Source organism: Lissotriton helveticus, chromosome 7 (assembly GCF_964261635.1).
Source record: "Lissotriton helveticus chromosome 7, aLisHel1.1, whole genome shotgun sequence".
Taxonomy (NCBI): Eukaryota; Metazoa; Chordata; class Amphibia; order Caudata; family Salamandridae; genus Lissotriton; species Lissotriton helveticus.
In genome coordinates, this window is record NC_136068.1 from 66065494 (window position 1) to 66089390 (window position 23897).

Here is a 23897-nt window from a genome sequence, read left to right on the forward strand (position 1 = left end):
AGTTGAGGCTGGTCATGGCTGGGATGGGGTTTTTATGGAACTAGTTGTCGGGATTTCCTTACTGGAGATGTAAGGCGCCAAGGCCCATTCGGGGTCACCTGATGCTCTTCCTATGAAGCAGTTTCAGCAGTTAGCAGAGGTTGGAGGCAGCCTGGTTCTTGGTAATAGCAATTCCTGATAATTATTTCAGCTTTTCTGGGATATGTCAGCCACCCATTGATTTAGTAATGATGTTTGTTTGGCAGAGTGCCCCATGGCACAAGAAGCAGCAGAATGGAGACTGATTTGATTGACAAATGTACACATAGGCTTGCCTCATGATGGTGGGCTAGGAGTGGTGCTTGACTGGATTCATATTTTCATGAATTTTAGGACCACAGATGGATGATGGAGAAACCTATGATTCTTCATGTTTTTGATAGGGAGTTGATTTCATTGCCCTTCTATGGCTAAATCATTTTGGGGAGCAATTACAGAAAATGCACTGTAAATATTAAAAAACATCAGATGCATTTGCAGCAATTTAAGAGCAAGGCAAAGGCCATGACGAGAGCCCATATCTATTTCACAAAGACCTGCCCAGGATCTATGCTCCACCTTCGACAGAGGTCGGTCTTGGGGTAACTCTTCGAGGAAATGTTGGGAGGATAATACTCATGTAGTCTTTCAAGACCTGAAAGAAGTCTGGCTATCTGGGTCTTCCAAGACCTGAAAGAAGTCTGGCTATATGGGTCTTCCAAGACCTGAAAGAAGTCTAGGTATGTGGGTCTTCCAAGACCTGAAAGAAGTCTGGCTATCTGGGTCTTCCAAGATCTGAAAGAACTCTGGCCATGTGGGTCTTCCAAGACCTGAAAGAAGTCTAGCTATCTGGGTCTTCCTAGACCTGAAAGAAGTCTGGCTATGTGGGTCTTCCAAGGCCTGAAGGAACTCTGGCCATGTGGGTCTTCCAAGACCCGAAAGAAGGCTGGCCATATGGGTCTCCCAAGATCTGAAAGAACTCTGGCCATATAGGTCTTCCAAAATCCAAAAGCAGCCTGGCCACTTGGTTCTTCCAAGACCTGAAAGAACTCTGGCCATGTGGGTCTTCCAAGACCTGAAAGAAGTCTGGCTATGTGGGTCTTCCAAGACTTGAAAGAAGTCTGGCTATATGGGTCTTCCAAGACCTGAAAGAACTCTGGCCATGTGGGTCTTCCAAGACCTGAAAGAACTCTGGCCATGTGGGTCTTCCAAGACCTGAAAGAAATCTGGCCATGTGGGTCTTCCAAGATCCGAAAGAACTCTGGCCATGTGGGTCTTCCAAGATCCGAAAGAAATCTGGCCATGTGGGTCTTCCAAGATCCGAAAGAACTCTGGCCATGTGGGTCTTCCAAGACCCGAAAGAACTCTGGCCATGTGGGTCTTCCAAGACCTGAAAGAACTCTGGCCATGTGGGTCTTCCAAGATCCGAAAGAACTCTGGCCATGTGGGTCTTCCAAGACCTGAAAGAAGTCTGGCCATGTAGGTCTTCCAAAATCCAAAAGCAGCCTAGCCACATTGGTCTTCCAAGACCTGAAAGCAGCCTAGCCACGTTGGTCTTCCAAGACCCAACAGCAGCCTGGCCACATGGATCTTCCAAAGCCCGAAAGTAGCCTGGCCATATGGGTATTCCGAGACCTAACAGCAGTTCTGTCCAGGTAGCAGGAAGGTTTGCTACACCTTGTACAGCAAAGTTCTTCAAAAGTTTTAATGTCTCACCTCATGTAAAAAAAGAAATGATCAGACCCCTAGAATAACATACATATTTTCTCATGACAGTATAAAATCAGCTGCTCTCAACATACTAAACAATTCAAACACTGCAGTCATGTTTAGTTACCCCTTCATAACTGCAATCAAATACATGATGGACAACATGTGATTCGCAGCCTGATCTCCCTAAAAGTGTGAAAGTGTTCAGAGTGTGAGGGATTTTGAAGGTTATTTGGATCTCCCCCACAACTTTGACACCTAAAGAATGAGTGGCAAAAAGCATTACTGATGACCCAATAAAGAGTAGCCACACACAAGGGCAAACCAATTTCCTCCACGAGATTGAGTATCTGTGTGCAAAACATATTCAAAGAGGCCACTGAAGGAATCATTTTACAGTAAATATATGCATAATTACAGGGATTGGTCTCAGTTGAATCGAATCCACGCAAACAGTATTTATAAATAGAAAACCTTTTTTGACTTATATAGAGGCATATTCTGTGTCAGGTGTATACTATACACTGAGGGCCTTATTACAAGTTTAGGCACCATTTATCGCACATACTAAATAGATATACGATGGGGCACATTATTTATTGGGTGCAATAAATAACACCTATTTCGAGTTATTGGGTAATAACATGCGGTTTTGAAGGTTAATGCTCCAAAATCCACTTGATACGGTAAATATTGTATGCCTTCCCCCAGTAAACCTTTGGCAGGTATGGCCTTCAGAAATGAAATGAAGGTGGAAATACTTGATAATTATCGGATGCATTACCTTCAAACTCGTATTTCTGACCCATGTGTAAAAAGGGGTCGGAATTAACTGACCAACTCATAATCATGCCCATAGAAATTTATTTTAATACAATTCGTTTTTTCACTACAAAATTACACAGTGATAAAGGTTATTTCAGTACATGGGGTATTGAATAAATAGCACATGCCACAAAAGGCCACATCAATTGGTAACTCCATCAGTCCCTTTAAGGGGCTTAGATGGTGTAACAACCACTCAGCATCTCATGTGGGTTTGATGGGCTGATGTGGAATAGTCATTGAAGTTTTGGTCTTTAGCAGTAATAATCCACACTGTGTCCATATACTGTAAAGGTAGACCCTAATCCACAGGGATGGGATTCAGTCAGATAAGTCGCCAAGTACAGAGGTAGCTTGAAACAAAAACCCGACAATAGAATGCAGAAGTACAGAAAGCATTCAAATTATTCTTATTTTTACCGCAGTGGTCTATTTTGAAAACGTTTTACCAGGACTCAAGTGTCTTCCGTTACCACCATCATCTTTACTACCACCACCATTGAACACCGCCTCTACTACACGCACTGTAACCATCCCTGTTACCACAAGTACCATTATCATCTTCAAAAGCCTTTGTGCATGCCAAAGTTTGCAAGCCGAACTTTTATTGGTAATTCCCTCCACCTTTTTTTCTACTGACAATAACATTGTCCAGAAGCCAAGGGAACGGGTCAACATTTCTCACAAGCTTGCATGCCTATGAGTCTTTCCACGTCATTTGGTTCGGAGGCTGGGTCGCTGATCGCTTCCTAAATGAGTGCCATCCTTTCATCCAGATGAGGACATTCCCGTGCCTGCCCTTTACGCAGATCCATGTATTGGTGAGGAGTCTCACTTGCATCTCTTGGATATCTCTTGCAATTTTTTAATATGCCCTAAATGTCTGTGACACTCAGAGAATTCTAGACAAAGTGATGAATTATTTCTCAAACACTAGAGGTAGAACTTTTCTTTGTTGACTATAGGTACCTGGACAGGCTTTCATTAAGATGCAGTACAACAGACAATGCTATCCACAGTGTTATTTAAGGGAGGCCTACCCGAAATATGGCCACCTCCACCACTAAGGCCAAGGAGATGCCCCCTTAGGCTCTTTGTGGAGTCAAAACATGGGAAGCACCTTAATCATGAGCCTCTTCTTTCTGGCTAGACGTGAGAGAGCGAAGAGCACCCTAGGACTCTCCTGGCTTGAACAAACGTATAAAATACTATCTGAGTTTGCATTAAAATAGATACGAGGCTCTGTCCCCTCGCCTGATTGTTGTTTTCTGTGAGACAAGGCTCAAGATGAATGGTATATCCCTGTACGGAAATCAACTGGGATGCGGAAGAGGGTGAGGAGGCCTTCTTCGTTCCTTTGGGTCTCCCTTCCCTTCTTCAGTCTGCATGGCCGTCCCGCCTGCCTTGACATGCTTTGTCTCACCTCCAGTGGGGCTGTCTAAAATGTACCCCCCTGTGGCACCCTCTACGATGACGAATCTGTTGGGGCTAGTAGTCTCCATGAGTTTATTTTAGGCAGCAGGGTGCCTCCACTGTGATGCATCCAACCTCACAGAGTAAGGATGAGACATAGAGATATGGAGTGATGGAGCTTGACTCTGAGCAACTTGGCTTTTTTCACTATAAATCCTCAATCATTTCTCATTTCTGACACATTCCTCCGCTGTAGCGCCTAGACACCCTTGGGCATTCGAGCGCAATATCAATTTTAAATTCAATTCAATTCAGCTACAGTCGCCAAATGCCCCCACAGGCCCTGTGATCCAAGGGAGTGTTCCATGGGCTGACAAATGCATCCATTGAGAACATCAACAGAACAGAATAAGTTCCTAAGGCTGGCACACAACATGAAAGATTTGGAAGCCCAGATCAAGCAGTGCATAGAACCTCAAGAGGAATTACCGGTGGTGGCTACCAATAAATCATTTACATGGTTACGGGCAGTGACTGTGTAAGTTATTCCCATTTTGATTAATTATATGTTAATTTATCCTGTGAGGATATTCTGGAGATCTTGCTTGCATCCAGCCTTTCTTGGACTACAATGGACACCACTGAGTGAGACAAAAAAAGCAAGACTGTTATCTGAGCTAAGATAAGTTTTCAATCAAGCCTCGTCTTGGGTGGATGCGGGGGGGATTTGTACTCACAGCAACTGTAGGTTGCAGGCTTGGGGCACAAACATTGACGCTCTCAAGATGGCCCTATATTTCAACGAGGGACCTCAAAGCGGGATTGCTGCTGTGAGAGAGGGATCTAGCTCCTGGGTGACGAAACATAATATCAGATTTGACCCGGAAGCATTAGAGAGCTTTACAACAGAACCGACACATATCAATCACAACGTGGATAACATAAAGATGCAATGAAGGCGAATGAGTAAAAAGGAAGGACCCTGTACAAAACGCTTTACAATAGAATCATCACATGTCAATCGCAACACGGATAGCACAAAGATGCAACGATGGATGAATTGAAATGCCACCTGAATGAGTCAAAGGGAAGGACGCTGTAAAACACGAAGTTTAACAAAAGTTCATGCAGGTAGAACCGTCAGCGAGCGGGAGGAGGCAGGAGGCGTTAACCCAAGTCTTTCAAAGAGAAGAGTTTTGAGATCTTTTTTTAAAGGTATCATGACCTGTGGTCAGGTGGCGAGTCGGAGCGGGAGTTCCAAATTCGAGTGGCGCTTCTTCCAGAAAAGCATTGGCTCATTCAATTCTCCAGATTGAAGGTGGGTGTTTGAGGAGAAGGGATTGAGCTTTTCTTGAGCGTGAAAAAGCTATAGATGGAGTTTGAGTTACAGAGGCAACTAGCAGCGGGGTGATTTGCAGCCTATTTTTCCACCAAACGTAGCACATATAAGAGGAGCTCGAAGTTGAAGAAGCCATTCATCAAAGTACTGGGAATAAGGCCCCTGGCCCAGATGGGATACCAATAGATGTGATAAAATGGAACCCATGACCCAAGATGTTCCAATGATCCACAGGAAACCCCTCCCTGTACTACTTTACACAGATGATGCGGTCCTTATAGGCTGCACCCGAAATTCTCTTCATATCCTAGTACAGTCTTTTGTGAAATATATGGATGGCTTGGATCTGTGCGTAAATTTAAAAAAATCATTTCTAATGTCCTGTGACCCCAGAAAGCGGCAGCTCGGTTCTATTGTTGTTGGCAACCAAAAATTGGTAAGCACCTATAAATTTCCCTACTTAGGAGTTGTCTTCGCTGCAAACGGCTCCTGGACTGAGCATTTGAGTCACTCTAGGAGCAAGTTCACCAAAGACTATTAACTCCATTTTTTGTTTCCCCCACCCAAAGAATACAGGCGCTATTCTAGCTATTTTAAAAATGTTTAAATCACAGTGTGTCCCCGTGGCTACGTATGGAGCTGAGATTTGGGGCACCGCAGACAGTTCCTGCATTCAGCTGGAAGAAAACCGGTTCTGCAGGAAGTTGTTGAGTGTCCCATTCTCGACCTCACAATACATTTGCCACAAAGAACTGAACTTAAATTACATATCTGACTTTATACATGCACGCCCAGCTCTTTTTTGGCTTTCTGTGTGAAGAACCAGGCAGATACCCTAACACAAGGTATTATAACAGACTGTTTGAAGTGTGAGAAGGGGATGGCCATTCCATGGCTATCTGGAGTGTACCAGAGCTTATGTAGCGTCAATAAGGGTTCCATTTTCTTAAATCCCAGTGAAGCCGGGAAAGTAAATGAAAAAGAACTCAGAAGTGCGCTTTATTTGTCATATAGCACTGCAAGAACTGCACTGGAATCAGGAAATCCTCTTTTTCCAGTTATATGGCTTATGAACGCCATTGCTACCCCCTGCCGAATTATCTCACCCTGCCTATGAGTCAATGGGAAAGGAGCCTATTATTTCGCCCGAGAGCTGGGATAGTGAAATTTGCATTGTGTTTTCCATTGGGTCATCATTCTAAACTTGACTCGCTACCCTGCCCGTGTGACGGGGTGAGTGGTCAATCAACCCAGCACTTTTTGTTTTTCTGCAAATTTTACATGACATATAGCAAGTGGCTTCTTTTCCCGTTCTTCACTAAGATCAGGCCTATTTGTTTGGCTAGTGCCTATTCAAGCATGCTTGCCCTGGAAGATGAAGAGTTGGTTTTTCGCTTAAGCACATTCTTGAGAATTGCCATTAGGGTGCGTAAGTCAAGTTAAGGGACTGAGTTTTTAATGCATAGACAATTCCTAATTATTGAATGGATTGGTTTTATACATTAGTGATTTATTTATGACTAGCTTACCCGTCGCGCATTGCTGCGATCTCCGAAGAAAGGAAATTCAAGGAAACTCGTTATGATAACATTCAATTTACATTGTGTCATTTTTATTGAAACGTATTCATTTTAATATGGAAAACATTTCAAAGTGTCGTTTTAATTCTAGGTATTTATTCGAGTGCTTGTGGATACAAGATTTTTGTTTTTCCGTCTGGTGCGTACATCAGTATTCAGAAGATTATGAGGGCCCTGGGGGGCTGATATTTTAAAAAAATGTTTGCCGAAACTTTTGCGGGAGTGTACTCAACAACTTCCCAAAGTTTCCTGGCGATCGGATGAATGCTGTTTTAATTCTATTTATTTATTCGAGTGCTTGTGGATACACGATTTGTTGTTTTTCCGTCTGGTGCATACATCAGTATTCGAAAGATTATGAGGGCCCTGGCGGGCCGATATCTAAAAAACAAATATTGCCAGAAACCTTCGCGGGAGTGTACTCAACAACTTCCCAAAGTTTCATGTCAATCGGATGAATGGTGTAGTAATGCATAAAGGACAAAGAGACAGACAGACATACATTCGTTTTTATATATATAGATGACTGTATTGTTTTAACTTGCCACCTAAAATTTTCCTGCTACTCTCTCCATACAACTGTAATTTCTGCTACTACATATTGTTAATTCTTATTGTTATTTTGAATTACTGACGCACTTTTATGGATACTTTGTCTATCCGAATAAAGTTTGTGAACTGACGGAGAGGAGCCACAGAAAGGATCTCACCACCCTGTGCAGATGGCTGCGTATGATGATAAGATGTAATGCGTTGCTGTGCAGCACGAGGGAATAGAACTCCACTTTGCTCATGGTGAATAACCTTTTATTATTTTTATTCGCAGAACTTAGGGCCAGATTCACAGAACTAACTTAAGACAAAATCCTAAACTTACTGCCATTTTGGTATTCACAGAAGGCACTTAGTCATTTCGGTATTCACAGAAGTTAGGACTCCTAACTTTAGGACCCCTAAATGCCTTCTGTGAATACCGAAAGTCTTAAAGTTAGGATTTTTCTCAGTTTAGGAATACTAAAGTTATTCCTAAACTGAGAAAAATCCTAACTTTAGGACTTTGGGTATTCACAGAAGGCATTTAGGGGTCCTAAAGTTAGGACGCCTAACTTCTGTGAATACCGAAATGACTAAGTGCCTTCTGTGAATACCAAAATGGTAGTAAGTTTAGGATTTCGTCTTAAGTTAGTTCTGTGAATCGGGCCCCTGCACTTTTGGAATAAAATCTTACCTCTTTTCCTGTAGTCTACAGCATTGACAAGAACCCTTCCCACATATGAAATATTGTAAAATGTTCCTTAAACCCTGCCCCAAACGTTTGTGCAGCATTTAAGTCACTGTCCACATGGACAGGGTGTATCCAGCAGAGATTCGAGATTATCCGGACATTGTCTGGCGTTGTGTTTTTTTTTCAAAAAAAGAAAAAGAACTTCCAAGTTTTCCAGAGTGTCACAGAAAATTTCCTTGGAAGCGATATTTTCTGCAAGACTGGTGCTGCATAAAAGTAAAAGGTGCACATGTTTAATAGAACAAATGATTTTTGCTAAAGTCTTCTGCCCATGGCTGTCGTCGTATTTTGCAGTTTTGGGGTTATCTTGACTTCGTCTGTGAAAGCGCAGCGCTGCAGCGGGCGTTCCCCAGAATATTTTCGGGCCTTGTGCGGCGGTACAGCCCTTCGGCAGGGGAATGAAGCAATGTCTGGAGCTTTTAGCCAAAAAATCGACTTTTAATGTGTTCCCTGGGCTCGAGAGTTCCAATCAGACGCCGTCCCACCCATATATAGTTATACATTTTTTTCAAATTATACATTTGTTTCCAAGACCTGGGAGCGGCTGAGACTGCTGCGAATGATCAGAAAGAGAGAAATCCTGGAGAGAGGCAGAGAGACAGGCGAGGAGAGTCACACTGAACGGACAGAGAAGCTTCTGGAAATAAACGTGAGTTTGCGTTTTCTTAAAGGCATAGATGCATACTGCATTGATGGTGCAAGGGCGCGGCCCGAAGGCGGCTGGGGGCAAGATGAGATATTGGCTTAGATGGACTAAAAACACTGGGCTATGCAAGGAGAGGAAAAAAGGGAAGGAAATGAAGGAAGAAGGAAAGGAGGGAGGAAGGAAGGAAGGAAGGGAATGGAGCAAATGAAAGGGAGGGAAGGGAGAGGGAATAAAGAAGAAAGGGATATAGGAAGGAAGGATGAAATTAAGGAAAGAAGGAAGTACATTAGAGGAAGGACGGAAGGGGATGGAAAGAAGGAAAGGGAGAGGGAGTAAAGAAGAAAGGGACGGAGGAAGGAAGGATGAAATCAAGGAAGGAAGGAAGGAAATACATTAGAGGAAGGAAGGAGTGAAAGAAAGGTAGGATGGAAGAAGAATGGAAGAATGTGTGAGAGAAAGGGCAGAAGGGTGGAGAGGATGGATGAATGGATGAGAGGAGGAAAGCACGGGAGGCGGAGCAGGGAAACAGGAAGGCAGGAGGTAAGGAAGAAGGATAAGAAAGGAGAAGGGAAACGAGGAAGGAAGGAAGGAAGGAAGGAAGGCAGGAAGTGAGGATGGTTACGGGGAAGGGAGTGAAGAAAGGAGGGAAGGAGGAATGGAAAGAAAGAAGGAAAAGGAAGCACAGAATGAATGAAGGTATAGGAGGGAGGCAGGAAAGAACGTATGAAGGCAGGAAGGAAGGGGAAGGAAGAACAACGGGGGAGTGTAATGAAAAAAGGGAAGAGTAGGAGGGAAGAAGGAAGGATGGAACTTAGAAAGAGGTGGAAGAAGGACGAAAGGAGTGAGAGGATGAATGAATAAATAAAGGAAGGAAGGTTAGGGCAAAAGAAAGGGAACTAGGAAGGAAGCCAGGAAGGAAGAGAGGCACCGATGGAGGAAGGAAGGGAAGAAAGAAAGAAGTTAAAGAAAAGGGATGGAAGTTGGGGGCTGTAGAAGATAGGTAGAAGGTGGAAGGAAGGCTCAACAAAAGAAAAGACGAAATGAAGGAGGGATGGGGAGAAAAGAAAGGGGGAATGAAGGAAGCTAGGAACTAAGCCAGCGAGGGAAAAAGGAAAACAGGAAGAAAGAATGAAGGTATTAAAGAAAGAGAGGTGAGAGAAGTGAATGGATGGGGGAAGGAGAAGGGAACGAAGGATGGCAGCGTACAAGGCAGGAAGGCGGTAAATAGTCAAAGGCAGGGATGGGGAGAAGCTGAAGATTTACATTTACAATTTACAAGATAGAAGACGGGTGGAAGGAATAAAAACAAATTAAAGAAGATGCCAACGGGTCGATGTGGGGGAAGGATGGAACAAAAAGAAAGAAAGAAAGAAAGAAAGGAGGAAAGAAAGGAAGAAAGAACGAAAGAAAGAAAGAAAGAAAGTAAGAAAGAAAGAAAGAAAGTAAGAAAGGAGGAAAGGAGGAAAGAAAGGACTGGAGAAATAGCAGATGGAATAAAAAGAGTGCGAGATGGAAGTTGGGTCTCAGTCTGTATTTTTTTCCTTTATAACCCCACTGTCTTTTCCCACTCCTGCCTCCACCTGTTACACCCCTTTTTTCTTGGACCCATGTTCCCTCAGCCCCCGTGTTTACTACACTAACCCTGCCCCCGGTTCCTCCAGCTCGAGGCGAGGGCATTCGCCTTCTCTGACCTCTGCCCCCCGACCCTAAAGGTTTTACACCCCCTAGTTTCTTGGCCCGCTGCTGCCCCAGCCCCATGACATGGTACATGCTTCCCTTGCCTCCTGAAACCCTGGCCCCCAGGGGTTAAACCCCGATTTGTTCCGATTCCTCTCTGTCCTTGCCCTTAAATTGATAGCTTCTCACCCCGCCCCCGTCTCACCGGCCCCTCGGTTACACCCCTGCTTCCTTGGCAACTCTGCTTCCCGATGCCCCGGGGATATGACCCTTGCACTTTCTTGGCTACCTGAGCCCTGGCCCCAGAGGGTGGACTCAGGTGCCATCTTTGTCCTCGCTATCCTTAACTCCTGGTTTGTGCTCACTATCCTTGACCTCTGGGTGACCCCTAGGTTACCGGCCCCAGCCCTCTCGGCTCTCTGATCTGACGTGTCCTCCTCCTCTCCTTCTAGAGATGATGCTGGCCCTCCGCCCAGCCCTGCTGCTCTGCATCCTCGCCGCCTCCCTCCCTGGTGAGTCATCCTTTATCTGTTGCCATGGATACGAGGGGATGGATCCTGCAGATGAGCGGCTTGGACCGGGCCCTGGTTACTTACGGGCGAGGTGCGGGGAGGGGGGGGGAGTGCTGCGACAGCGGATGTTGCATTCTGCTGATGGGGGGTCATACGATATTACAATGTCATCAGTCCGGCGCCCAGCCCCCACCCCTGTATTTGTAGGGATAGCCCTTGGATGCTGCATCAGAACACGGTTACTATGGAGACGAGGATGGGAGGAGGGATCGGGGCGGTGTCTGAAAAAGACACCATATAGTCCTTGCAACCGATGTTTCTTATTTGCGAGGACGGGAAATTGGGAGCAGTGTGTGCGTGCGTGTGCGTGCGTGCGTGCGTGTGTGTGTGCGTGCGTTTGTGTGTGCGTCTGTGTGTCTCAGAATTGCCTTTGTTGGGCGTTAGCTCTGCATTGTTGGATATTTTTGTGTGTGGTCGTGAGGGGTGTTGGAAATATGCCAGGGTGTAGGTTAACTAGTGGGTTTGTGAATTTGCCCGTGAACGAAAAAGTGATTTTTATTATTGAGTAGATTTCGATGGACCCCAGGCTCTGTCCTGTGTTTGTTTGGGTTTCTGTTGAATGATTCTTGTGGGTTGGGTTTGCTGCGGGTCTGTTGGGGCTTGTAAAGCGTCATTGAGGGGTAGTTTGGGGGTGTGGGTGTATTAGAGATTCTCCACACTCCTCTTTGGAAGGGTATGTTTGTTGGGGTCCCGGGTCCTACTGGCTTGCTAGGTGCTGCCTCTGAATTTGTCGAGTCGGGTTGGGTGTTTTTAAGTTGTGAGTGGGTTTGGGCTTCACAGGTACATTGATGCAGGTTTGTGCGGAGGTTTAGGCATTTATTAAGAATGTAATAGGTGGATAAAAGCATTACTTACATTTTCATGTGATTGGAAATTTGCGTGGCCTTTGGGGGAAACCAGACATTTACCCGAACTGTGTTTTTAATACAGTTTATTGAAGTTATACATTTCCTTGTGCTTAGTTTTTCTTGGGACATTTATTTTGGACGAGGTGTGGCTGAGTGTTGTTTGAATTTGGAGGGTGATTCCCTAACCTCCCACACGACGATTGTTATCTTTTGGACTTTTTATTGATCGCATAGATTTGGGAATCAATGTATTTTCCTGTGACTGGTGAATTTGCTGGGGCTAGTTTGAAGGTTGTTGGGGTCTTAATGGTAGTTAGTTGGTATTTTTTTAGGTACAGTACACGTTTATTAGTCTTTTATTTGGGATCTTTAATCGGTGGTGTTCATTAAAGGTTGTTTGGGACTGGGGATTTTTTTTACAGGAATATTCCTATGGCTGTTTTTGACTTTTAGTATATTTTTGTTTTAGGGATTGCTGGAGATTTATTCGGCTTTTCCATTGCTGATGGCTTACAGGGGGTTTTAGGTCTGTGATCAAATTGCAAGGTTGCCTTATATTTGCTTGTGGCTGTGAGAGGTGTGCTTGAGAGATGATGGGGTGGGGGAATTGTTGCTGTTTGATGAGGTGTATTGAGGTGTATTGCAATAATTCATATTTTCCTACCTTAATCCTCTGCCCATCCTCCCATCCAGCTGTTCTTTCTCCTCATTTACTCTTCATCTTACTCTTTACCAACCCTAAACTTGCCAAATCTCATTTTTCCCACACTTGGTGTTTATTTCCTTCCTTACCTGTCTCTACAGCACCACTTCCCTCACAGTCTGCCCCTTGCTTCCCAATTGCCAGCTCTCTCATGCCTCCCAATTTTCCTCCTCCCTTCCAAATACCCGCCTCCTCCCTTAAACTCCTTCCACCCTCAACACCCTAACATTTTACCCCAGCTCCTTCTCTCCTCCCCAGTGCACATCTTATGCTTACTATCCGCCTCCCGGTCTCTCCCCCACCCGTTGACTCAACCACCCTCCATCGCATGACTCCTTTCTTTTTCCTCAGCTTCTCCTCGCCGTTGCTCACATAAATCCATCTTCCAAGGCCCTCACCCTCAAATTCCCAACTTGTTTCCATTCCTCCCTCCCTGTGCTGTGGCTTCCCTCTCACTCCTTTGTTCTTACGTAACCCTGAACACCCACGCTACCCCTTCCTCTGCAGCTGAACACTTCTCTAGCTCTTCCTCAAATGTACTCTGTTCCCCACCATTCCTCCACATTCTCCACCATCTCAGAATCCCTTGCATTTGCCAACATTCCCTTATGTCTCCACTCCAATGTTTACAATGTACCTTCTGCATCGGATCCGCCCACCCAACCATCTTCCTTCTCTCTAGCTCAGGACACTCTTCAGTGTCCACGCAACCCTTGATCTCCCCCACTCCCTTCCTGAACCTGTATCTTACTCTCTCCTTCTGAGAGAACCCTTCCCCCAACCTCTACATTTCTTTCTGTCCCAAACATCTCCTAATCCCTTACACCTTCTTGTCCCCTCAGATAGACCCTCATCCCCAATCTCCACAGCTCTAGTTCCTCTTCAGATACTTTTATCTCCTCCCAAACCTTCTCAGATATCCCCTCCTTCCCAAACTCAGCACCTCCTTTTCCCTGCCAGCCCCCCTTTATCTCTCTCTGCCTTCTCAATCATACATTCTTGCTTCTCCCAAGCCACTCCTCTCCTTCTCAGGTAAACCCTCTTTCCCCAATCTCTACATGTCTTCATCTCCATAGGATCCCTAGGCCCCTACACTTTACTCTTTCATCGACAATCTCTACATCTGTCTCTACTCTAGCTCGCCTCTATCCCCTCCACCTTCTCATGCCCACCATCATAGCTTCCCCCTAGCTACTTCTCTTCTTCTCAGAAACCTTTTATCTTCCAATCCCTAACTTTCTCTTTTTCCCATTAGCTTCCCCTTACCCCCAACACCTCTTCACCCACTATCTCTATAGCTTTCCTCCTCCTGCTCCCATCTATCCCCTCTGCCTTCCCATGATCACCTTCCTTCCTCCTCTCTAACCACTTCTCGCAGTCTCAGGTAACCATACTTCCCCCAAACTCTAAATGTATTCCTCCCTCCAGCTTCCCCCAGTCCTCTACACTGCACTCTGTCCTCTGAGAGCCTTTCCTAGGAGGCTTATTATCAACAACTCGTGATATTTATCGCTAAAGAAGCATAGCAAAAATTTTTTTATCGCCAAGTATCGCCGGATTTTATCTCAGAGATAACGTGCTATTAGCAAAGTTTATCTCCAATGCGATAAAATATCCGGCGATAGCGGCGAAATGCGCAAATATCGCTGGAAAACCTGCGATATTCACGCATCATCGCCAATAGGGTCTTAACCTGAATATCCACCTCCCATTGGAAATACAGGTTAAGAACTGGTCTGCGCAGGCGTTAGTTTGTAACAAATTTTTTATCGCTACTCCTGCCTTGCTAATAGGCGATAGCGACGTTAGCGACTGCTTTCCGTCGCTAACTGGTTGGGTACGCCCACATTGCATGTCATTAGCGATAAATATCGCTGACATGCAAAGTGGGCCCCAAACCGCTCGCTATCACCTAAAAGCTGTCGCTAACTGATGTTAGCAACAGCTTGCTAATAGGGCGATTAAATTATCGCCGCTTTGTGGCCGAAAACGGCCGCTAAAGCGGCGATAATTTCATTTCACCTGCCTTGATAATATGCCCCTAGATCTTTCCCTATTTGGGCTCCCCTCTTGCCTCCTCGCCTCCTTCCCAATACCGCGTTCCTTGCTCCTTCATACCTGCTTGTCTCCCTCTCACACATATCCCCTCCTGTGCAAACTCAACATGCTTTTCTCCTCCACAGGTCCCTTCTTGCACCACCCGCCTTCTCCATGCACGCCTTCTCCCTTCCCATCGCCTGCAGCCACCCTCCCCCATCCCTACCCCTGCTCCCGCCTGCAGCCGCTGCTGACTCTGCTGCATGGCTGGTGATGAGGTCACTGTGTCCACCATGCTTCAGCTCCTGCAGTCATAACCTGCCTCTCTCCTTTCCCTCTCCAGCATGGCGCATTGTGGGGGTCAGTGCCCAGCAGCAAGGACAGCTTGGTAAGTGTTGGTGTGTTTATGAAATGGCCATCAAGGCTGTAATCCAACCCCTGCCTTTCTCCCAGCTCTTTCACTTTCTTATCATCTGCTTTGCCTCCAGGGAGTAACATTTCTTCTGATTTCTGCAAAGTGCCCATGCCCACACAAACACACCAACTCTCCCTATTCAAGATGGAGATGGAGAATTTGTTAGCTAAAATGTTGTCATGTTTCTACTTTTCACATGGCTAATTTTTAGATAGCCCTTTTACCAATGAACTTCCAAGTGTACATGCTCTTGACCCTCTCGGTTAGTGACCCAATACCCCATTAAAGGAAGTGCCCGACTTGTCACTTGTGTGCACTTTGCGTATAGAAAATTCGTTTTTTGACTTGGCTGTATATTTGGCACCATTTGACGAATCTTCACGAAATTTCCACCCAAAAAGTGTGCCTGCGATTCTAGTTGTGCATTGAAAGGTGCTCTGTCAAGCAGGGGTTGATGAAAAGGGCGGGTCAATAAAAGGACGTTTCCCATGTAAACTCCCATCGGGAATTTGAAAATGACTACAGCCTGAATCGCTAGATGAAATTACACCAAGTTTGGGAGAAGGGTAGCTCCTTGTCCAGATAGCGTGCTTTTTGTTATTTGGTGTAAATCTGTTCAGTATTTTTTGAGATATTAAAGGAAAACCAAATTTGTATATCTAGGGTCATGACTAATTTGTGAGTACTTCGCAATGAATTGCGAATGCGTGTGCCAACTGGAAGGCCGAGGTTTGCTGACCGCAACCTGAGCAGGAAGTTGCAGCCACCATTTTAATTAATGGTGCACAGTCACCAGGCTGAAAATGTAGAACAAAAGTGGTTGTAGGCATCAGGGTAGAGGTACTCTGACCCCATGGCTGGAATATAGGGGTATTTGTGTGACACTCTTATAAAACATCGAAAACATTTTTTTTCCCTTGTGCAATATTTGTGTATGTGTTACGGCGCTGAGCACAGCCTCTGTGAAACATTGCAACAAATTCACAAATTTCACCACAAAAAATACATCACACTCACTCATAGACCCACTCAGACACCCATGCACCCATTCACAGACCCACTCAGACACTCTCACACCAACTCATAGACCCACTCAGACCCTCATTCAACCACTCACAGACCCAATAAGACACTCGTGCACCCATTCAAAGACCCACTCAGACACTCTCATGCCCACTCACAGACCCACTCAGATACTTATGCAACCACTCACAGACCCAATCAGGCACTCAGACACCCACTCACAGACCCACTGACACCAACACACAATCACTGATCCACTCAGGAACTCATGCACCCACTCATAGACTCACTCAGACACTCTCATGCCCACTCACAGACCCACTCAGACACTTCTGCAACCACTCACAGACCCAATCGAAACACTCAGACACCCAATTACAGACCTACTGACACACACACACTCACTGACCCACTCAGATACTCATACAGCCACTCACAGGCCCAGTCAGACACTGACACACCCACTCACAGAACCACCCAGAGACCCATGCAACCACTCACAAAACCAAACAGACATTCACACACCAACCCAGACACACTCACCTTCACACATTCACCCAGACACTCACACACCCACGTACAGATGTATGCACCCACTCAGAGACTAATGCATCCACTTACAGATCCACTCAGACACTCCTGCACCCACTAACAGACCCACTCATACATTCATGCACCCACACTCACTCAGCTGCTCACACACCCACTCACATACCCAGTGAGACATGTATGCAGCCACTTCCAGACCCACTCAGACACTCACCCAGCCACCAACTCACACACACATTGAGACACTTGCACACTCACTCACACACCCACTGAGACACTCATGTACTCACACTCAAAGGTAACAGGTTAAAGTTAGGAAATACAAATTTAAAAAACCCTAGATATTCACCAAAAAAACAAAGGTTACAAGAACATTATAATTAGGAATAACATTAAAAGAAATTTGAAATTCAGTAAAGAAAATAAAAGGGTACAGGCACGTTATAGTTAGCAAATAACTTTAAAAAAAACCTTAAAAATTCACTGAAAAAAGCAAAGGTTACTGGGACTTTATAGGTAGATTCAGATTTCATTTGAAGAAATCCAGTGAAATTCAGCAGTTATATTTACCTGAGCTACCTAAAACATCAAGCCCCCGCTGTGTACTGATTATGACCTCACATAATACATCACTAACGCAGCACCTAAAAACGTAGACATTCATTTCATTACAACCTTCAAGACACCTTTCCTATTTGGGCCTGTAAGGAAAACTCTAGACTCAAACTTAAAATAAAACTACCCCCATCCCCCAAAATGAACATAATCTTTTTATTTTTATTTTTTTAGTGTAGGGTCCTGAGGTACTCCAGTTGGACCCACAACTGGAAGTAAGCCCATACAGGATTCCCGGAGGATTTGCTTATTGGTTCTACTAGCGCTGAGATCTTTTAAAACATCGAAAAACATTTGTTTCCCTTGTGCAATGTTTGCGTATGCGTCGCAGCGCTGAGCACGGCCTCTGTGAAACATCGCAACAAATTCGCAAATTTCACCACAAAAATACATCACACTCACTCATAGACCCACTCAGACACTCTCACACCCATTCTGATCTTGTGGCAACATTGACCTCAGGCACAACTAGAGAACAGCAAACAACAAGTGTATCTTCCACCAGGGTTATGTAAGGCACACCATCTGCAGATGATGAAATAATGACATAAATCTTCCCCCAAGCAATTCTGCAGCATCACAGGAAGCATGGCCGGTGAAGGAATCAATAGTGTGGCAGTTCTTTAAACTTTCAGCTGGTAAAAATGAAATAAGTGAGCAGAAGTCCACGTGCACATTATGCCAGAAGGTGCTGCATAGAAGGAAGAGTGGACAGTATTCAATGAGCGCCACTGGAATGTGAAAGAGCTTGAAGGCTTTGCTCCCAAACAACATAGTTCATGTAGAGAGGCAGAATAAGTGCACAGTTAAAAGAGAACCAACTGCTCTGTGGGAAGATCTGTTACAAGAAGAGAAAGAAAAGAATGACAATATATAGCATTTCAGCATGTACTGCAGGAACCGCTATAAAGCTAGGGCCTGTGGTGAAGGGAATAAAATAATATATAGACGAGCCACGGACCAGCATCTGCAAACAGAACACAAAGATCTGTGTAAACCTTAAAAGAAGCAATAACATTTGTTAAAAAAAGTTTAAAACAACATTAAAGTAATTTACAAAACCTAAATAAAGCTGAAAAAATGTGTAAAAACAAAACAAAGTTTGAAACAGTATAATTTTTTTTACAAAAAGCAGTAATAGACAGCTGTAAAAAATGTAAAAAAACATAGAAAATTTGTAAAGGAGCCGAAAAAATTATATTTTCTCTTTTTCGCAAATGGGTTTGAGCATCAACGTGGCTTGGGGAGGTTGGGTGTAGCCAGGCCCTGTGGCCAACTCCATGCTGCCCATGACCAAAAGCTGAGCGCCGTGAGAAAGTTGGGTGAATATTATCAAAAACCCAACAAATTCATGAAAAAAACAAAGTTTAAAGTGACCTTATAGTTAGATATGGTATTAAGATCCTACTATACTTAAAAAAAACTAGAGATTCAATGAAAAACACAAAGGTTAAAGGGACATTATAGCTAGGTATGATAATAAAATCTTACTTAAAAAACTCCTATATTCACTGAACAAACAAAGGTTCAAGTGACTTTATAGTTAGGTATGGCCATAAGATTTCAACTTAGGTTAAAAAACCCTAGACATTAATCACGAAAAAAAAAAAAACAAAGGGCAAAGTGAAGTTATAGTTAGGTGATGAAATAAGGTATAAACTAAAGTGTAAAAACAAAAGCACCATAGAAATTCAACATAGTTTACTCAGCTAACAGTAACTTGCAACCTGCCAAGCACCACATATTACATCACTCGTGGCATGTTAAATTCAGGCCCGTAGTTAAAAATATATTTTTAGGGGGCATGGCCCTCGTCTATAATTACACGTTAAAGCCATGCTCTATAGGTGCATCCTTACCTAAATACTGGTTGTCCTACTAAATACGGACCCAGAATGTCATGGTACAAGAATATCGGGGACAGAATATTGAAAGGTAAGTGCATATATAGGACATATAGATTTACTATTCCTATCTCCAAATCTACATACTATGAAAATATATATACCGTGTAGATACATGTATGTGGAATAGAAGGGTTTACAATGTGACTTGCAATTTTGTGCATTTTGTAAACTGTTCAAGTTTTCTCCTATGCAAAAAATCAAGTTATTTAAAAAAAAAATAAGCAGGCCTCACCTAAGAGCCATCCCTCCCACACCTCTTACCTCAGGTGGTGGATGGCCAGCCTCCAAACTCTTGAGGATGTCCTACCTGGGACATTCTGCATCAAGAATTCATCACATCTGGAAGGCCCAAAAGGATAAACCTCACCTCACATAAATTAAGGAAACGTCATCTGCTCCGTTAAGTGTGGAGTTTCCTAATTCTAAGCGACTTCGTCAGTGAAGTTTTAATTTAACTCACCACTAATTTAGAATAACTTTATAGAGAATTTGGAGCATATTCATCAAGACATTTTGGGAAATTAGTGGCAAACTCTGTGTTGTAAACATTTTACAACTCCAGCAAGTGTGAAAACGAGATGCCCTGACTATGGGTTTCCCAATATTTTGTCCCAGGGGATGGATTCTCTGGGTGCTGACCCTGGCAGGGTTATCTAGATATGAAATAATTTTTGAAAGATACATATTCTGTTATAGCAGCCCTCTCTGACACAGCAGGCTATATTGGATCCTTTCAGATTCACAGTACTGCTGGTTGGGGTATTTTCAGCCCAATGTAGCAAGCAGATGGACCTAACAAAATATCTGGCTCCTGCAAACAAAATATAGATCTCTAGAGCAGCAGTTATCTCACCAGGCTATATTTTACAGCATGGTACAAAAGGGGGTGGTGATGGACGGAGCATCTGAACCAATCAAACACTCACACCCAGTCAACAGATCTGGGTTTAATCCATCACCGTTCTTTAGCCCACTCTGCCACCCCAGTTCAGACATGGCCATATGCAAATCAGTCTGACCCTGTGCCTCATGGGAACAGTCGAGCCCGAACTGCCAAGCCATGCCTTCCCTGGACCGGAAACAGGATTCAGAGGACCGGTTTCTGGCATTACAGCCGTCTTCAGCCCGGCTTGCTTGAATCCAGTGGCAAAGTGAGCAAGGGACTCACGTCTGAGCATACCCTGCCAACTTATGGCGAACAAAGTGGTACAAAAGGGGGTGGTGATGGACGGAGCATCTGAACCAATCAAACACTCACACCCAGTCAACAGATCTGGGTTTAATCCATCACCGTTCTTTAGCCCACACTGCCACCCCAGTTCAGACATGGCCATATGCAAATCAGTCTGACCCTGTGCCTCATGGGAACAGTCCAGCCCGAACTGCCAAGCCATGCCTTCCCTGGACCGGAAACAAGCTTCCGAGGACCGGTTTCTGACATTACAGCCGTCTTCAGCCCGGCTTGCTTGAATCCAGTGGCAAAGTGAGCAAGGGACTCATGTCTGAGCATACCCTGCCAACTTATGGCGAACAAAGAAGCAGAAACAAAATTCAGAACAATGCTAAAAACACATTTATATAAACTATAAGCAGGGGCTTGGGGGTGGGGAGGTGGGAAGGCTGTATGTCTCTGATAGCCTGCTTTCTTCAGCGCGGGGACACGCCGGGATGGCGTCGCCAGGCGCTTTATAAACTACCTTTATATTATATATTATTATAAAGTGGTACAAAAGGGGGTGGTGATGGATGGAGCATCTGAACCAATCAAACACTCACACCCAGTCAACAGATCTGGGTTTAATCCATCACCCTTCTTTAGCCCACTCTGCCACACCAGTTCAGACATGGCCATATGCAAATCAGTCTGACCCTGTGCCTCATGGGAACAGTCCAGCCCGAACTGCCAAGCCATGCCTTCCCGGACCGGAAACAAGCTTCCGAGGACCGGTTTCTGGCATTACAACCGTCTTCAGCCCGGCTTGCTTGAATCCAGTGGCAAAGTGAGCAATTGACTCACGTCTAAGCATACCCTGCCAACTTATGGCGAACAAAGTGGTACAAAAGGGTGTGGTGATGGACGGAGCATCTGAACCAATCAAACACTCACACCCAGTCAACAGATCTGGGTTTAATCCATCACCATTCTTTAGCCCACTCTGCCACCCCAGTTCAGACATGGCCATATGCAAATCAGTCTGACCCTGTGCCTCATGGGAACAATCCAGCCCGAACTGCCAAGCCATGCCTTCCCTGGACCGGAAACAAGCTTCAGAGGAGCGGTTTCTGGCATTACAGCCGTCTTCAGCCCGGCTTGCTTGAATCCAGTGGCAAAGTGAGCAAGGGACTCACGTCTGAGCATACCCTGCCAACTTATGACGAACAAAGTGGTACAAAAGGGGGTGGTGATGGACAGAGCATCTGAACCAATCAAACACTCACACCCAGTCAACAGATCTGGGTTTAATCCATCACCGTTCCTTAGCCCACTCTGCCACCCCAGTTCAGACATGGCCATATGCAAATCAGTCTGACCCTGTGCCTCATGGGAACAGTCGAGCCCGAACTGCCAAGCCATGCCTTCCCTGGACCGGAAACAAGCTTCCAAGGACCGGTTTCTGGCATTACAGCCGTTTTCGCTATTCTTATTTGACCCCAGAAAACAGAGACCAGGGCAGGAAGACAGAAAACTCCTAACACCTTTGGGGAATGGAACCCTCCATAACCTTCTCCTACTTCACAGCTGTTACCAGATATAACTAAAGACCCTTAGACTCAACTCTTCAGTAGACCTCTGGACCTGTGAAAGACTCAGAAGGACTTCTGTGTTGCTCTGCAAGAAGGACTGTGTTGTAACTCACCTCTACAGTACAGCATGAGTTGAGAGTACCCCCACGGGGCCAAACATCCAGTCTCAGTATGTAAAGCAGAAGTAATATCACGGTAATCAAAAAATGTAATATTTACTAGTTGTAAGGGTCTTCTGCGTAAGACTTTGTTGTTCCATTTTCATCCCTCCAGGAAATGTTATGTTGCTAGCCTAGTTGTTCCCCACTTCCCTTTCTCCCTATCGCATTCTCTTCCTCTTGCTCCTTTTCTTCTCCCATCCCACCTCTCCGTCCCCTTTCTCTCAGTTCTCCCTAGAAAGGATGGTGTGTTGTAACTCATCTCTATGGTCTGCTCCTCCAATACCCTCCCCTGACTCTCCCCCACTTGGTACACCCGGTGCTCCACGGTGGAGGCTACGATAGAACGTTGAGAGGTACGCCTTGAGCGAGTCACCCGACAAGCTGGGGACACCTGTACTCTTTTATACTACATTAAAATACGTTTAGAACCTTATCGACTGGACTTCGTTTGTAACAGACTGCTACTCTGCTGTCCTGCTACCTGGGAAAATGACTGGACCTGCATCTTGATCCCAGGATCACCAAAGTGACTCTAAGGGCTAGTTGGCTGGCCTCCTGATCAGAGCCTCAGAGAGAGAAAAGGCTCCAACCATCTTGAACCCAACACCTACTTGTTGTGAGTCTTGCCCCCCCAAGAGTCGCCACCCCAGTCCTGGACAACTGGAAGTGGGCCTGAAGGTGTTGTGCCAGCCCATCTGTGGACCTGTAAGCAGAACTAATGCAGCACAACACATCTCCTCGCAGTCACATCGGCACCACCTCACCCAGACACTTCCCCCAAGCCAGACTCCACATCACAGCACACACTCTCCTTGGAACAGCCGCTGCGCGTCACACCCTCAATGCAGGCCTTCGAATTGCAAGCACCTCTACAACAGCGTCCTTGATAACAATGCAGTACTCCACATCACCGCTCAGCAGCTAGCCCAGAAGTACCGCTGTGTGACGCATCCTCGATGCAGGATCTCGCAATGCTCTGCAAACCGGGATCTAAAGTACTTTGTTCAGCGGGCCTAACTGGGTCCCTGTATCTGCCCGTGCTTCAGCTTGAAGTTGTGATGGTCCCGGTCCAGTGTGACCAGATAACCATAGTTGCTCTTTGTGTTTTAGGTATAGTTTTTACATACATATTTAAAAATGCATATCTCTGGTACTACTGATTGCATTTTTGTTGTTTTGGTGTCAAACAAAGTGTTATATTTTACTCTATTTTCCTAAATTGGTGTGGCTTTGTCCATGTTTTGAGATTTCACTTTTTACTTTCTGATGTACTGCATACAGACTTTAGACATTGCCTCTAAGTTAAGCCTGACTGTTTAGTGCCTAGCGACCAGAGGATTAAGCCCAGGTTAATTTGGTGTTTCCTGTTGAGTAGGGTCTTGCCCCTCTCTACCTGTAATCCAAATTTCAACAAAAAGCGTGAAGGGAGTTCAGCTAATGCCCACTGAATTCTTGGCTTTTCAGCTGTGACAGTGAACTAGTGTTGTTACCACATTTCATGTCAGCTTCTCATACTCAACACTGTGGCATCCCAAAGGGGTCCATCATATCCCCTCTATTATTCAATATCTACCTAACCCCCTTACCAAACCGGATTACATCATTCAACCACACCTGTTACAACTATGCAGATGACACCCACATTATTAATAAATATATATAGTCTGGAAGATCTCACAATTTAAAACTTGACAGCATTCGGGCCATAAATACATTGATAATGAATAACCATCCAAAGCTAAATATAGCAAAGACAGATCTAATGACCTGTGGAAAATGAGAAAAATACCAGCCTACCGCCAACATGAGGCCCCTTCAACAATATCAAG

The 23897-nt window shown here is 44.9% G+C and overlaps 1 protein-coding gene across 2 annotated transcripts in view; it reads left to right on the forward strand.

Moving 5' to 3' along the window:
* Positions 1 to 8459: 8459 nt before the first annotated feature.
* MFAP5 (microfibril associated protein 5) overlaps positions 8460 to 23897 on the forward strand; it is a 148520-nt gene continuing 133082 nt past the window's right edge. Inside the window, exons 1-3 of one of the 2 annotated variants that reach the window (XM_078651442.1) lie at positions 8471 to 8819; positions 10946 to 11005; positions 14997 to 15041. In XM_078651442.1, coding sequence (XP_078507568.1) covers positions 10948 to 11005; positions 14997 to 15041 — 103 coding nt within the window. In that variant the 5' untranslated portion in view covers positions 8471 to 8819; positions 10946 to 10947. Of the gene's footprint in view, positions 8820 to 10945; positions 11006 to 14996; positions 15042 to 23897 lie in introns of both variants that reach the window. The other variant, XM_078651443.1, reaches the window with a different exon arrangement.